At 47.8% G+C, this 16,769-nt stretch overlaps 2 protein-coding genes across 2 annotated transcripts; both read right to left on the reverse strand.

Moving 5' to 3' along the window:
* Nucleotides 1-25: 25 nt before the first annotated feature.
* Nucleotides 26-9,307, reverse strand: LOC306704119 (myosin light chain kinase, smooth muscle-like; the record flags this gene model as incomplete). Its single annotated transcript, XM_079170331.1, has 8 exons — nt 26-309; nt 396-677; nt 855-1,421; nt 1,631-1,909; nt 6,782-6,832; nt 7,216-7,713; nt 7,963-8,448; nt 9,277-9,307. 8 exons carry the CDS (start codon nt 9,305-9,307, stop codon nt 26-28), a joined length of 2,478 nt encoding a protein of 825 aa, XP_079026457.1.
* Nucleotides 9,308-9,616: 309 nt separating this feature from the next.
* On the reverse strand, nt 9,617-16,563 carry LOC306704120 (titin-like; the record flags this gene model as incomplete). The annotated part of the gene is made up of 13 exons (XM_079170332.1): nt 9,617-9,813; nt 9,967-10,086; nt 10,780-11,064; nt 11,372-11,603; nt 11,924-12,092; nt 12,176-12,317; nt 12,789-13,049; nt 13,197-13,457; nt 14,403-14,663; nt 14,748-15,011; nt 15,780-16,040; nt 16,125-16,385; nt 16,515-16,563. 13 exons carry the CDS (start codon nt 16,561-16,563, stop codon nt 9,617-9,619), a joined length of 2,763 nt encoding a protein of 920 aa, XP_079026458.1.
* Nucleotides 16,564-16,769: the final 206 nt, after the last annotated feature.

A 16,769-nucleotide genomic window follows, 5' to 3' on the forward strand; every position in this document is an offset into this window, starting at 1 on the left:
CACATGTCCCGTGTTTCTGTTCACACTAACCTCTCTGTTTAGCCAATGCCTTTGAGGTTACTGACCCGACCTCGTTGGATACGACGCATTCGTATTCACCAGCGTCAGCGCTCTCAAATGAGTGGATCTCCAGAGAGGTCAGAGATCCCTGAGACACGATCCTGTACTTCTTATCTGATGACAGGTGTTTCTTATTCTTTCTCCAGGTCACCTCGAACGGCACAGAGCCTGAAATCTCACATTCCAGAACGGCTACCGACCCTCTGCCCGCCTCTAAGGGGACTAGCTGCTTCCTGAAGGACGGCGGTTCTGAAGGGGAACACACAGCTCGGTTAGACCGGTTTTATCCGGACTGAATATTTGGCTCTGTACTAAAATAGTCTCAGTCTACACACCTTTCACTGTCGCTTTAGTGCTGCAGCTCTCACAGCCAGACTCATTCAGAACCTCACAGGTGAAGTTCCCACTGTCACTCAACATGACGTCCTTTATCTCAAGAGTTGTGACTCCGTCCTTCAGACTGATGTCATATCTGCCACCAGCAGACAGCTCGCTGTTGTTAAAGAACCAGCTGGTGTGGAGTTCAGGGGATCCTTTGACGGGGCATTGCAGCCGTGCAGTGCTGCCCTGCTTCCACACTGTGGAGGCTTCCAGCCTCTTCACAAAGACCGGCGGCTCTGGAGAGGTGTGTGTTTAAAGAGAGCCAAAATGAAGTCAAAGAAGTCATTTCAATCAAAAGAACGCATTGAAAGAGAAGAGATTAAAGATGTACATCTTAATTAGACACCACAGAATACAATGATGTTAATGTTCAGTCCTGCAGCAGCCAAGAACATGAACCAGACAGCTCTTACCTTGAACCTTCACCGAGGTGGAGCACGTTGCGCTCCCCGCGGCATTAGTCACCGTGCAAACATAATGTCCACAATCCTTCAGTGTGGTCTTTAGGATATCAAGAGCAACTGTCTTATCCTCAAAGGACAGTTTACAGTCTGGAGACTGGTGGACCCTTCTACCCTCTCTGGTCCAGGAGACGGTCACTCCGGTGTCCTCGTCCACCAGACACTCCAGCTGCAGAGGAGCTCCGACCACGGCCGCCACCGGCCCCAGAGGCTTCACAAAGCTGGGCTTATCGATGACCCGCAGCTCCATGCTGCACTCGGTCGTGCCGATATTATTGGACACTTTGCACACATAAAGCCCCCCGTCAGCCGGGTCGACGGTGGCGATCTCAAGAGTGTGCTTGTTCTTGTCACAGAAGACCTGGTAGTGAGCCGGCTCTCTGGGTAAGGCCTGGCTGTCTTTGAGCCAGACCACATTCAGAGGAGCAGATCCTGAGATCACACACTGGATCAACACCCTCTTTCCAGCGTACACAACCTGAGGGTCAGGTTTAGTTATGAAGGCAGGAGGGCATTGCTCTATAAGAATTAAGAAAAACAGAAACACATTAGTGGTCAAATGTTGCTGTTGATTTACTTCAACCAAAGAGATACCGGCAGCACAAATAAAAAAGAATTCACAATTAAGCAAATTAAAGATTTCGACCAGCAAAAGATGATTCTACGAAGGAAAAAGAAGTCACCATCAGTTCTAGATGAACCAGCGTAGAGAGGACAGACGCTCTTACCCGTTACGCTGAGGGAGGCGGAGCATTCGTCACCGCCGTGCCGATTGGACGCCTTGCAGGAGTATTCACCGCCGTCGTCCTTGTTTGGGCTCCGGAGCTCCAGAGAGGAGGTACTGGAGCGACTGGTGATCCGGTACTTATCGCCCTCTTTGATCTGGTTTCCATCTTTGAACCACTTGAAGCTCACATCAGGAGCGTCCACAGTTTCACATTCAAACTTGGCCGTGTTGCCGATGTTGATCTCCACGGGAACTATTCTGCGCCTGAACAAAGGTTTCACTGCGTTTATGGAGAGAAAGAAAGAAAAGAAAAACCACAAAGTTAACAAACAGAAGTAGTTGAAATGGAAGTAACGTGGAATGTTTCTGCTGGAGGTGGAGATGAGGAGTGAACCTGGGATGGAGAGTGACACACAAAGTTATCCTGTTGTGACTGTGGAGGAGAGAAATGGGTTTAGGAGTGATAAGAAGAGAAAGCATGCAAAGAAGAAGTGATGATATCTAAAGATATGAAGGTGATTCTTTAAAAGGACGAAGGAATGGATGAAGAGGTGATATGCAGGTGGAGGAATGGAGGAACTTGAAGGAGAAGTGAGGATGTCACTGCTGTCTGCTGAAAAGCTCAAACATCCAAATTTAATTTAGCTTTAACAATATGCAAAGACGCCTTCATTAAGAAGACCTTGTTTCCTTCATTTTAGTCTTACGATTCATTTTAACACATGAATTCCATCCTAAGTTCATTTAAAGTTTGAGTTGTTTGAGGTTTGCAGACAGCAGAATTCCACTGATGTGTGAAGTTAGTTGATGATGAAATCAAAGAATCGTCCATCATCAAACCTCTTGAGACCACAGTGAGTCGTGCAGATGTTGTCGTCTTGCCGGCTTCGTTCTCGGCCTCGCAGACATATTCTCCTTGATGCTTCTCTTTCACGACTTTGTCGATAACTAGTGTGTGTGTGTCGTGGTCTTTAGAACACTTGAACTCTTTGCCAGATTTCACCAACTGGCCGTTGAAGAACCAGTTAGCTTTGGTGACGTGCTTAATGGTGGCAGTAAAAACGGCCTTGCTCTTTTCCTCAACGCAAACATCTTCCAGAGAACCAACGACAGCAGGAAGATCTACCAGACTGTCGGAGGACTCGCTGATCATGATCGACTCCGAGAGATACTCCTCTCTAGTTTCTCTGTGGACAACAATGTCCACAGATCGCTCAACGGGAGCGTGACCCACAGGAACCGTGGTGGTCACTTCAGCGGTGCTGGCGTTCCTCTCGGACCGGACTGTCGTCATGCTCACCTGCCGAGACTCGTGGATCTCAGTCCGGCTCTGAACCGACGCGCTTTGGAAGGAAGTCCGAGCTTCGGTTTTGACGGCTGCAGACTGAGATTCAGCAGGAGGAAACCCGACTGCACTCTCGGCCACCATCTTGGTGTCCACCACAGACGACAGCACCTCCTTGGAGGGCGCGGAGCTGAGCAGCGCTCTCTGAGGCGTGTCCACCTGCATGGTGCCTAGCTGCTCCAACGGAAGACTCTGCTGCTCCTGGAAAACCATCGCATGCAGAGCTACCTGGAGCTCAGACCTGAGGTCAGCTGTCTGAGGGTATTCACCTTCAAAGGTCAGAGTGATCTCCATGGGGGCTCCTGGAGTTGTGATCAGGTATGTAGACGTGGCCCGTTTGGGCTCTCTCTGAACCTTCACCTCGTGAACCTCCACAGCCTGTAACCTTCCTACCACATCGGCCAGTAACACCGGCTGGTCGCTGGCCACGGCGGACTGGAGAGCGGCTCTGAGCTGACGCCGGATGTTCACGCTGGACGATTTGTGAATCTGAATCACAAAGTTGAGTTCTTTAGGAAGCGTCAGAGCGTCCTGAGACTCGTGAACAAACAGAACTTCTTTAGGCTGCGTCACGGCGCAGACAGTCGAGCCCTCACATGTGTGTATCTCACTCGACTGCTCTCCCATAATGACCTGCTTTTCTTCAAGCAGCACCGACTGCCGGACTGTCTGGCCTTCCTGGATCTGGACTACAAAGTCCTGCTCAGCGGCTTCTAAGATAGTACAGCTCTCATTGGCAACTTCCTTCTCCTCTATAAAAACGGTTCTTTTGGGTATTTTAGGCTCAACTTTTGTCTCAGACTTGAATTTCTCATCGGTCTTTAGGTTACTGGTGTGACCCTCCTCGAGGCTGTGAGTGTCCGTAACGTTCAAAGAGTGCATGATGTTCCAGTAGTCCTCTTTCTGGACCAGCGCTCGCTCCTGCTTGACGTCACTAATAAAAGGCTTCTCCTTCTGAAACTGCACTGTCTGGAAAGAGACGGTGAGGATGCTGGAAGGCTTCGGCTCAGTGCGAAGCTGCGACTGAACACCGGTCACCGACACATCGAGTTCTCTGTGATAATCTGCTGTGATCTCCCTCCTCTCTTCTGAGGTAGCTGCATGCTTTCTAGCCTTTTCCTGTTTCTGCTTTGCCGTCTGTTGGTCAGGTTTAGTGACGGTAAGTATCCCTTCCTTTGGTAGAACTGATACCGAATGAACTGACTGAAGGTATTTTGTCGGCGGTAACACTTTCTTCGACTGAACCGACGTGGCTTCGGTCTTTGCTGAGAACTCTGAGGTTGCCTCACAAACCGTAGTTCTTTGCTCTTCTTGAGTCACCGAATGCAGCACAGTGGGACTCTTCCTGGCCTCGGCCTGCTCTGGGGAAGCTCTGTCGCTGCTGAACCTTCCCTCAGACTGTAAAACATCCTGATCACTGATAACCTGCAGGTTCAGGAGTCGTTCCCCTTCCTGCTGAGGCTGCAGACACACAGAAGACGCTATACTCGGCAGCTGTCCTGTCTGCTCACCTTGGAGTTCGTATTTCTCCTCAGTGGTTATAGCTGACTTATAAAAGAGGTCTTTTTGTGGGGAGATGCTCTCCTGCTCTGGTCGGTGTATTTCAAACGCCTGCTCTTTGGATAAAGCCATTCTATCTTCACTAACTGGTGCTACTACAGGTCTGGGTTGCTCTTTCTCAATCAGGGGCTGAGTGGCTGCATCTAAAGGTGGCAGAGGCTCAGAGTGTCTCTCTGTGATCGGCAGTTGTCCTGCAGACTGAGCCGAGTATAAGATCTTAACCCCCTCTTTGACCCTAAAGCTCCTCTCTTCCTCGGGCCTGTGGGCCACACCTGAGGTTGCATCAAGGATGAGCAGACTGGACTCTACTTGGTGACCACTAACAAGCTGCCTGGGTTCATTGGAGCTGTTCCCGTGCTCCGGGGCCCGGTCCGTCAAGGCCTCGGCCCTCACCGTGTCGAGTGGGACGACCTCTTCGGACGTGGCCGACGCGAGTTTAGACGGCTGCTCTTTGGCGAACTGGAGTTCTACGATCTCAGGACTGAGAATGCGTATGGAGTGCTGCTCAGTGATCTTTTGTCTCTCCTGGACCGAAGATAAGAAAGTGGCCGTGTGAAGCTGCTTCATTGGAACGGCTGAGACCTGCGGTGGATGAGTGGGAGCCAGAGAAACCCTCTCCTGTATCTCGTGAGCCTGCAGCACCGCGGCCTGCTGGGTGAGCTGCTCTCGATGGAGCGTGGCCGCTGAGATGTCGAGCTCTCGGAGGGTTCCCACCTCCTCGCTGGGGATGATCTGCCGGTCCTCGGTGCTGATGGTGTAGATCATCTGATCGGACAGAGTTCTTTTCTGGTATAATCTGGATTCGGTGGTTTGTTCAGTCATGGATATGTTCAAACCTTGTGTTTTCTTAACTAGCGTCTGCTCTTCCTGGACTTTCTCGCTGACCACCAGCAGCTTGGCGCTGCAGGAGGCTTCCCCGTGTTGGTTGGAGGCCTGACACGTGTACACGCCACTGTGCTCCTGTTTGACACTCTGAATATTAATAAAGCCGGATCCATCTGGGTTGTTCACAATGATCCAGAACCCACTGGGCTGAATGTGTGCGCTGCCTTTGAGCCACTGAACCTCAGGAAGAGGCTCTCCGGTCACCACGTACCTGAAGAAGGCCTGACCTCCCTCACACAACTGAAGACACTCAATCGTTTGAGTGAAATCTGGGGGTTTGCCAGTTGAGACAAACTTCCTCCTGTCAACTTGTTCCTCCTTCTCTGGCTCCTTCACCTCAACATGCAAATAAGAGGTGCAGGTTGAATGGCCAAACCTATTGCTGACAGTGCAGGAGTACTCTCCTTCAGACTCCCTCTGGACTCTGTGAATGACCAAACTGTACTCGTCTCGCTCGTGAACGAACGTGTAAACAGAGGAGCTGGCTATCGTCTGCCCGTTGTGGAACCACTGAACGGTGGGTTTAGGGAACCCGGACACCGTGACGGTAAATGTCGCGGTTTCTCCGACAGTCACGGCTGCTGGAGAGAGTTTGCTGAGGAAAACTGGTTTTTCTTTTTTCTTCACCAAAGTGCTGGAGAAGCGTTTGGACTCTGGCTTGAGTTCAAGTGTTCTGCTTTTATCTAAGGACTTTAGTTCGGTGTAGTACGAGTCCTGGGTTTCCTCTTCCACTGTGACGGTTGAGCTAGAAAAGGCTGCGTGGAATAATCACAGTGAGACACAAGGACTTATGCATCTACAGGTTCCACTGCAAAGAAAACCTATCAATCAACACTGTTTCAGCCAATTTACCCCAAAGTGCATTTACTTTACATGACATTAGAATAACGGTAAAACACACAATCTGACTCCAAAAAGCATCTTTGAACAGAAACTGTTTTTATGATTCCAGTCTCACATTCTTCTAAATGTGAAGACAAACTCCACTAATGAAGACGGACGCAGTTAAAAGTTCTATAAAGATGGTTCAACCTTGAGTTAAAATAAACATCGTCAAACATATATTCAGTCAAATATTGTATATTTTAATGAGTAAAATAATTTGTAGAAGCATTTATAATTTGGAATTGAAAGTCAATCTGAATACCAGTAAAACATTGTGTCTGTGAATATATAATATGTAATGGTGTTTAGTGACCTCTTGTTATATACAGCATGTGAACACTGTGCTGCTGTGATCCTGTACACTCATAAAGGTTTATCTTATTTAACATTCTGAAACGTCATTTCTTTTTTAAATCAACATGAATTTCTTAAAACAGAGACACGTGACGGACAAAGACGTCCTGACGTCATATTTACCTTTTCCCTCCTGCTGCACCTGAATCACATGCTCCTGGTCCACTGTCGTCACTGTAAAGACACAAACGTTCATGGATTAAAAAACACACTCAAACCTGAACATAAAGGTTCATATGGTGCAACACTGTTAGAATCAGTGACAGGTCGTGCATCCATATCAACTGTGTTTTTATCCTTCTAACTGAATCCTGCATGCGTCCTTTTGGACTTAAGTGTGCCGAACCGCCGGCTTTCTCTTGGAAAGTGCTCAGTGATATGAGTGATCTCTTAAACTCCGTGTTTTTAGTCAGTGAAGCAGGACACAGAGGCGTCCTCTCCTAAACACAGCGGTTAAACCCTCAGAAGAAGAAGAAGTGTGCCTCTGCTGGCTGAGTGGGGAAGCAGTGAAAATGAGCCGGAGCGAGCAGAAGGACCAAAAGCATGCAGATGCCAACCTGTCGTCACCGCGCTGCACTCAGCATCGCCGGCTGAGTTGACATTTTTGCAAGAGTAAGAGCCCCCGTGTCCGGGTCCCACAGTGTTAAGATTTACGCAGCACAGGGGGCCGTCGTGTTTCAGAGAGTAAGACACAGAATCCTCAACATTCAACCGATTGTTAAGCCAAATGACGAGTGGCGTGGGGACCCCCTTCAGCACGCAACACAGGGAGCTGCTGTCTCTGGTTCGGACCAGCAGCTCGGGGGGCAGTTTGATCAGGAACTCGGGGCAGCTGGAGAGGCCTCGCTTGTCATGAGGCGGGACGTCAGGGAAGTACAGGTGGCTGATGAGGCTGTGGGGTCTCTGGGAAGATGGAGGAGACGGTCCCGGCTTCTCCGCCGTCTCCTGCCGGTCTCTGTCCGGAGGACCTCTAGCGGTCCCCGTGTCTGTCTGAGACACTTTACGCACAGAGTCAGTAGGGATTGGGGTTTCTGCTTTGAGATTTGCTTCCTTTGCTGGGTGAGGATAAAGTTAGGGAGAGTAATTAGGGGTCAGAGCGTATAAGGCTACGACTCTAAACACTCAAGGGGTTAGTAGGATGAAGGATGGGGTTAGCGAGGCAGCAGGGAGAGAGACTACACGGGTTATTCATTACATTCTAACGGGTTACAGGCTACATATTAACTCTGAGGGGAGGGGACCAAGCAGGAAGAGCAGGTGGAGAGGTGGATGGACCAGATGGAGAAACAGAAAGAAAGATTAACCTTCAACAGTGAGCTGGGCGGAGGAGCTGTTCTGTCCGTGCTGGTTGGTGGCGGTGCAGCAGTACAAACCCTGGTCCGCCACGCCAACACCCCAGATGACCAGGGACAACAGGCCCCCGGTCTCGGAGCTCCTCACCCGCTCCGTGTCCGCCAGACTCTGGCCGTTATGATCCCACTCCACCCCGGTGAAGGGCCGCCCGTCGAACGAGCAGCTGAACTCCGCCTTCTCGCCGCTTTTCACCCGGACGTCGCTCATTTCCATCAGCAGTTTGGGGCTGGCGGAGAGTTTGATATCAAAGCTGCTCTGGGAGCTCGTCTCCACGGAGCTCACGCTCTCCATCTGAACCTCCACCGTCCTCCAAGACACGGAGGAGCTCTCAGAAAACTCTCTTTGTCCCACGGACAGAGAGCCGAAGGTCTCTGAGTGAGCCTTCAGCTGACTTACGTTAGCCTCAGTGCTCCACACACTAGCTAAGGCTTTGTCATCTGGGCAGTAAGAAAGAGTAGAAGAATTAGGTCAACACATCATTCTGGTGACTTCTTCAGGTTACAGCTTGTTTTGCCAAGAGTGCAGCTGGAGTGGCTTGTTGAGGATCAGACTGATGAGAGGTAGAAGACAGCGGCTGCTCTCCGATTCAATCATGCAAGCTCCACATAACATCAGTGCTCGAGCATGAGGAACCCGGAGAGCTAGATTTCCATGTTCTGAGCATGAGATTCATCACTTAAGAGCTCTTCATGTAGGAAGAGAAGAGTCATGCTTCACCTGGAGGAACCTGGAGGATTCACACCTGAGCTCACGGTGAGGACGTCACCACAGAAGCTCCTCTGACCTACATTACAGTGACAGTCTATGTTTGTGCTGCGTGCCCACAGAAACAACATGGAGAAGACTTTCTGAAGGCCGCTCGCACAAAGAGAAAGAAAAGTCTCTTCAACTTAAATGAGTTTTAACAGACAGGAGCACAAACATAAGAGGAAACTATAGAAGTCTCTCAAACTACCAACACAAAGCTAAAGACGCGTTTCATCATTAGTTCATTCTCTGAACAGAGATGTCAACGAGCTAATAGCTAACTCAGATGAATATATACAATAACTCAAATAAAATGAGTGTTTACCGTCTCTGCCAGAATCAGATGTGAAGACAGTTAAAAGCTGTTTTTAGGATTGTTGAACACGTTCATGTTCTCATGTGATTATTATGTCTGTGAATGAGTAAACGTTCTTTAGTTTCCCCCTGCTTTCAGTGTTTGTGCTAAGCTAAGCTAAGCTAGGCTAAACTCTGATATTTAATCATCTAAAGCAGCAAACCTCCTGAGCCATGCTGCTTCCTGTTAAACATGCTTGGTTGTATATTTGACAGGTGTTGACGTCGTTATCTCCGGAGGGAAACAGAGACTCTGTAGTTAAGAAGCTCTGTGTTGATGAGCAGCGCCGCCGTTAGCTACCCGGCTAACGGAGAATTCCAGGTTCTGTTTCCAAATGAAAACAGACTTTAAGAGGATTTATTTGACTGGCATAGTGTTGATTTAACATGTCAGGTGTTTAGCTGACAGTCAGAGCCTCCTCAAGTCAGAACCATCTCCAGAGAAGATCCTAGTCTGACACCTGAAGCACATGCGGTGCTAATAGTTAGACCTGAACCTCTGAATTACTCACTGTCGATGTTCAAAGTCGCAGCACATGTGACCATTCCTGCCGCATTACTGGCAGCACACGAGTAGTCTCCCTCGTAGTCCAGGAGAGCTCTGGAGATGTCCAGCTGGCAGGTTTCACCGTAGCGAGACATCCTGAAGACGTCCGACTGTCGGACCTCTCTGTCGCCACGGAACCAAGAAACCTGCAGATCTGGAGACAAACGGTCAAAGTGAGGATCATCTCATGTGTTTGAATAACACAAATACAATGTGTGAACTATCAGAGCGTTTAAGCTCAACCAGCATCTAAACTTCTGTAGTTCTTCTTCAGACCAACAACCAGAGGAGGAAACGGTGTCACTACCTTCCCCAGAGACGGTGCACTGGAACTGGACCGGGTGTCCCTCTGAGACCAGCACGTCCCGCATGGGAGCGATGAGGACCGGAGCCGACACCCGAGCCACGGTTTCAACCACCTCGGGAACTGTTAGACAGACAACCAACACATCATCAACGACAGCATCTTCAACCAATCAGGATGAACTATGTCTGGAGACTGAGAAGGTAACGTTGGGCTTTTTGTTAAAATAAGAGGATTCTTTATTTTAAAACATTAAAAAAAAAAAATAATGAATGGAACCAAAACACAAAGCGTCAAACCTGGAATCTGACTTTTGACATTGTTTACAAAAATGCCCATGAATATATAATGAAACATTTGCAGGAACCCCAAAAGTTAAATGTCCTGTCGGAGCGAAAGCCCAAAATCTGAGGTTATCCCGAAAACACAAAGCCACTGATATACGTTATTTAACTTTGTTCACAGAAGAGCTGAGAAAGTTAAATAACCCACAAAACAAGAGGTCTTTATTCTCTTTAGTGGTAAATAACCTGAAACCTGCTGGAGTCACAATGTTAACTGTTCTCATCAGCACCTGTTGGTTACTGATCATAGAACCGTGTTAGAAAAACAGGAAATAATGTGCAATCAAATTTAAGGGCAACAATGGAAATAATGTATGATTCATGTATTATTTTATTCATCCTTCAGTTTAATGTCTAACACTTTGTGCTGTATGTTAATAATAGTTTGTTTCATTTAATGTTAGATTAATTTGTCTTTATGTTGGTTTAAAGTAATGAGTGAAGCAGAGCGTCTGGCTCAGAGTAAACGTACCTTCCACAGTGAGAGGGGCGGAGCTTGTCGCCTCGCCGTAGTCGTTCTTGGCCTCGCAGCTGTAGACAGCGGCGTCCTCGGGGAAGACTTCCAGCAGCAGCAGCGTGTGCTCGTCTTCGTCGTGGAGGAACTTGCACTTGTAGCTGGTGGACAGAGCCTGAGAGTCTTTGTACCAGGACACCTGGGGCTTCGGGAGGCCGACCACCTGCACCGAGAACCGGACCGACCGACCCGACGTCGCCGTCTGGGCCTGAATCTGCCGGACGATCTGAGGAGGCTCCGGCACTGAAGACAGCAGAAGAAGGTTAAACTGCAGAAATACTTTAAACGTTGTCAGCAACGGGAACATTACTTCCTACAGTTCTTCCATGTTTATCTCCATTAGTGAGCTCGTTCCTCAGGTTCATTAAACCTTAATAACGTCATTTAAATATGATGATGTTATTATTAATTACTTCATCACCAGAACTTTGATTTCACTCATCTTCCTATTGAAACGGTTTGTGAATTGTTGTCAGTGAAATTCATTTTCAGAAGACGTCTGAGATCAAACTAATACGAGAGAGGAGTGTCCGGTCAGCAGGTCTCTTACGTCGGACGAGGAGGTTCATGGTGCTCCGGTTCTTGCCGGCGATGAAGGTGTACTCTCCGGCGTCGCTCCGGTAGGTCTCAGAGATGGTGAGGCGGTGCAGCTTCCTGATGGTGGCGTAGTTGAACCTCTCCTCCACCGAGAACTGGATCTCCACCCCGTTCCTCAGCCAGCGACCCTCCACGTCGTCCTCGCTCACGTTGAACTCGAAGGTCGCTCTTTGTTTCTCAACAACCTGCAAAGATGGAGGAAAGGTGCGTCTGAATACCGGGAGTTCCAGTTCTAGTATTTCTCATTAATTCTTGCTGGAAAAATACGATCAGGAACCTCCCAGAACTCTATATTTTTAGAAGATAAAATGTTTACTGGTTGCCTCAAAGGTAGAGAACTTTTGAAGGAAACTAATGAACATTAAAATCAAACATCAGAAAAATGTAAAACACATAATAACTGCAGGAAATGATCAGCAGTGTGGTTAAAATGTAAATGAGTTTATGGCGAGAAATGTGAAACATAATTTGAAACATTTGTGCGTGGACCATAGTAAGAACTCACGGTGATGCTCCGGGTCGGGGGCTCTGAGATCTTGATGTCTCGTCCTTCCACTCCCAGCTTGCCCTTGGACATGCTCGACCCGGCCACAGCGGTGTATTCACCGGCATCGGACAGGCGAACCGACGGCAGAATCAAGCGGTGTACGAACTTATCTGAGGTCATTTTATATCTGCAGAAAAAAGATTTTCTGCATTTATTCATTTTCTTGATATATTGGTTTAATTAATAAGAGTGTTTTAACAGCTGCTGTACCTGTCGGACATCTCCAGCTCCTGACCGTCCTTCATCCACATCACCTGGATGTTCGGTTCAGAAACCTCACATTCAAACGTCGCTCTCTTCTTCTCGGTGATCTTCAGGTCCTTCAGGTCTTTGGTGAATTCAACCACGCGGGCTGCAGCGGAAAAAACAGGGGCATCAATCAAAAGGGGTTGTTTAGATGAGATGAGATTTTATTCTTCAGGAGGCTCTACTTGTCCTTGAGGAGGTTCTACTGGTCATTGGGGAGGGTCTACTGGTCATTGGGGAGGGTCTGCTGGTCATTGGGGAGGGTCTACTGGTCATTAGGGAGGGTCTACTGGTCTTTAGGGAGGGTCTACTGGTCTTTAGGGAGGGTCTACTGGTCTTTAGGGAGGGTCTACTGGTCTTTAGGGAGGGTCTACTGGTCTTTAGGGAGGGTCTACTGGTCTTTGGGGAAGAGTCTACTGGTCAATGGAGGGGGGGAGGGTTCTACCACCAAACAGCAGACAGGCTCAGTTGGAGACTATCTGGTTTAGAAAGTGGAGCCGCTAGTACCTGATCAGGAGTCGGTGGAGACCCAACCTGAGCTAAAGGTAAAAAGGTTGAATCACAATGCAAGTCTTACCCTCAACATAGAGTTTAGCTGTAGTGACTGCAGACCCAGACTTGAAGGTGTAATCGGCGCTGTCCCCAAAGTGAACGTTCCTGATGCTCAGAGTGTGACTGAGCCGTTTGCAGCGAGCCTGGCATCTGTCTGTGGACCGGATCTCCACGCCGTTCTTCAGCCATTTGTACGTGATTCCCTCGTAGTTAACGGTCACCTCGAATGTGACCGTGTCTTTATCCTGAGCGTTCAGGTTCTTCAGCATCGTTGTGATGAGGATAGCTGGTAAACAACAACAAAGCTGATGGTAAGTTCACTGAAACTAAAAAGTATTGGTGAGCGTTCCTCTGGAAACACTGGAAACAATGCCTTTAACTACAATGAATGTGGTGTTGCCATCAGTGACGGTAGCTAAAGAAAAGAGCTTACGGCTGACGGTGACCGTTGCAGACACTCGGTCGTTCCCGCAGACGAAGGTGTACTCTGCAGAGTCGTCCCTGCTGGTGTTCATGATCTTCAGCTGGTGCAGTTTTCCCTGAACCACGATCCTGAACTTCTCGCTCATCTCGATCTCCACGCCGTCTTTCAGCCAGGTGGACGGCACGTTGAAGTGAGAAACCTCGCACTCCAACGTGGCCACCTGGGTCTCTGGGACCTGGACGTTCTTCAGGGGTTTGGTGACTCGCAGGGCTGGAGAGAAATACCCAAATATGAACAATCAGGGTGGTTCCTCCATGAGGTCAGTGCAGGGAGAAGATATTCTATCACCGAGAGTGAGATGTTTGTGTTTCATAAAAATAATTGTTAGCTGTGTTACTTAAACTACTGAACTAAAAGTTTCATTTGGAAAAACATACAAAAGGCCGACCCAAGGGCTTGGAGGCGGGGCTAAAGCTAGTGCTCCTGCTCTATGGGTCCCAAGAGCATCTGGAGATCTGGATCACTTTATACTCAGAAGTAATGAATGTAGCACTGACCAACATCAATAGAAGCTGGATCCGTCTTTATACATCCATGATGTAGCTTCTTTATATATTTAGCTGTTTTAGTTGAGTATTTGTTTCATACGTAATGTGACATAGCTTTGAGCTTTGGTCACTGTTACCTGACAAACAGCATTTAATTAATGCTTTAGAAACCTCTTGAACCCTAGCCCTAATGTCATAGCCATACTCAAAGGGCCTTATCTCTAACTATTGTCTATTTGAATCATTTCAATGGAATACACTAACACATAGATAGTTTGTTAACATGTGTACATATCAGTGTATGTGTAGTAACTGGTTAATGCTGGATGAATGTTACACACAGCTCAAATTGAAAATGTTCAGGTTCGCCTGGAAAAAAAAGCACTTTTATTGATTTGAAATGATGCAGACGAAGGCCTAAACTCTCCCAAATCATATCACCACACGGCAGCAGTCCTTCTAAAAAAGAATTGGCTTTGATAGAGTGAAGCAGGCCAGCGATAGAGGTTTTTGTCAGCCGACGTCAATTCTTTTTAATGGTTTGAAGGAGAAGAATTTGGAAGACTTGGTTGGATTTGGAAGACTTTTCATCTTCTAAGACTGCTAATGTGCCGTGCTATGGTAATGAGTCGTGCTATGCTAATGTGCGTGCTATGCTAACACTCACACTCGACGATGAGGCTGGCGCTGCACTGGAGGTGGCCCACCACCGCCGTGTACTCTCCAGCTTTGCTGTCGTCCACATCCTGGACGATCAGCTTGTGGGTCTTCTTCTCAGAGAGCATCCTGTAGTTCCCGTTGGTCTTCAGCTCCACTTTGTTGAACAGCCACTTCACCGGGATGTCGTCCTCCGAGATGCCCACCTCAAACACGGCAGTCGCACCCAACAGCGACGTCACGTCCTTTGGCTTCTTCAGGATCTTGAGGGCTGTGGGGGGAAAAACATGTTTACAGTTTAAAACGATGGGTTTTCTTTGGACCTGTACTTGTTAAAGAATCAGTGGTTTCTTACTTTCAACGTTCAGCCTGGCGTTTGCTGACAGTTTTCCAAGTTTGAACGAGTAAACGCACTCGTCCTGTGCGCTGCAGTTCTTGATTTTCAGGACGTGCACCGTGCCTTTGATTGTGATCTCGTATTTATCGCTGGACTGCATCTCAATGCCGTTCTTGATCCACTGCGCTCCCTTCACGTCCTTGTGGGTCAGCTCCAGGCTGAACACGGCCTCCTGAGTCTGGACCACGTTCAGGTTCCTCAGGGTCTTCTTGATCTTCACAGCTGCAGAGACAAACAGTTGTTAATCTAGGGTTTGGTCATTTCCATCTGTTAGTGGGTGATCAGCTGTAAACAGCCATTGCTATGGAGAGATATTTACCAAATATTGGAGTAAATTTGAAGAAGATGAATCTTAATTTGCGTTTAATCATTTTGAAGATATACTCCAACATCTTGTGAGATAAGCTTGTTAGCCATCCTACTGTAAGCTATTACGTTGACTATGTTAAGAGCTCTCTAGGAAGCAGTGTTCCTGTGTTTGGTGCTTTTATTGTGGAGGATGAGATGGAAGGAGTGAGAGAGGAAAGAGGTTCAAAGTGTGTGAGGAGTGAATAAAGCCTCGTGTTTCTTATTATCCTAAAGTATAGACGCAACGTAAACACTCGGATACACGACCATCTCTACGGGTCTAAGACCTTTCCTCAAAAGAGTAAAAGTACACCTTTTAAAATACTCCAAAATTATGCAAATAAGACAATTCATGTTTGATGTATCTTAAGCTGAGTTTGTTTTCAAAGTCAGATTTATATTTTTATGACACAACAAGCACAGATGTAACTGATTACATGTATATGTGTACATATTTGATACCCTGTCACTCCATAAGATTTAATTGAGATCAAACTTTCATCACTGGAAACATTATTAAATATTATTAAGTACATGAAACTCAATTTCAGTTCCTCAAATATCTGTCCTTTAATGGCTCCTTGATAAAAAAGCTAAAACCGGTCCCGTCTGGTTCGTGTCCCTCATGAAACCTGGACCTACCCTCCACTTTCAGGGTGGCTGAGGTCTTGGAGGTGGCCACCTGGTAGGTGTACTCTCCCACGTCGGTGGCTTTGGTGATCACGATGACGAGGCGTCTGACGGCGCCGTTCACCTCGCTCATCGTGTTCTCGTTGAAGACCACGCGATGGCCGTCTTTCAGCCACTTGCCGTCGGCGGAGGGATTCGCCACCTCACACTCCAACACTGAGGTCTGGGAGTCGGCCACCACCAGATCATGCAAGGGCTTCTTGATGGCACCACCTGGTGGCAGGAGGAGGTAGTTCCAGTCAGTTAACGCTCGACCAACGGCAACAGAAGCCATCTTTAATACAGATTCAGACTTACCTGATACGGTGAGTGAAGCGCTGCACATCTTCTCACCGGCGGCGAACATGTACTCGCCCTCCTCGTCCTTCATTGCGTTCATGACGGTCAGCTTGTGGAGCTTGTTCTTGGACTCCATCTTGTATTTTGGGCCGGCTTTGATCGGCTGCCTCTTGAAGGTCCAGAAGGCGTCGATGCCGGGATGTGAAACCTCAACGTCGAACATGACGTGCTCGGACTCGGAGCACACCGTGTCCTTAATCGGTTTCAGGATCTGGACAGCTGAGAGACGGAACAAGAGTCAGTCCGTTTGACTAAAGAGCAACGCATCACATTCATGATCATTAACATTAATCACAAAGATCAGTTTTAGTTTTGGGTCTTTTGATTCTTTTGATTAAAATGTCCAACAGATGTGCTGTTTGAGTGAGATCAGCTGTTTCTGCATCATGTCCTGCATTCTAACTGTCGTTTGTTATTCTAGACTTCTTTAGACTTCTTTGGGCTCTGGGAATATACATATTACATATTTCACTGCTAAAGATCCCAGGATCCTGCAGAGAAACTGAGAAAGATTTTTCTCAGGATTCAAAGTAAATACCAGGATTTCATTTCCTGGTACATTGAACATTGGTTTCACCAGTAAATCTAAAGCTTCTGCTGTGT

The sequence above is a fragment of the Pholis gunnellus genome (genome assembly GCF_910591455.1).
Source record: "Pholis gunnellus genome assembly, chromosome: 12".
Taxonomy (NCBI): domain Eukaryota; kingdom Metazoa; phylum Chordata; class Actinopteri; order Perciformes; family Pholidae; genus Pholis; species Pholis gunnellus.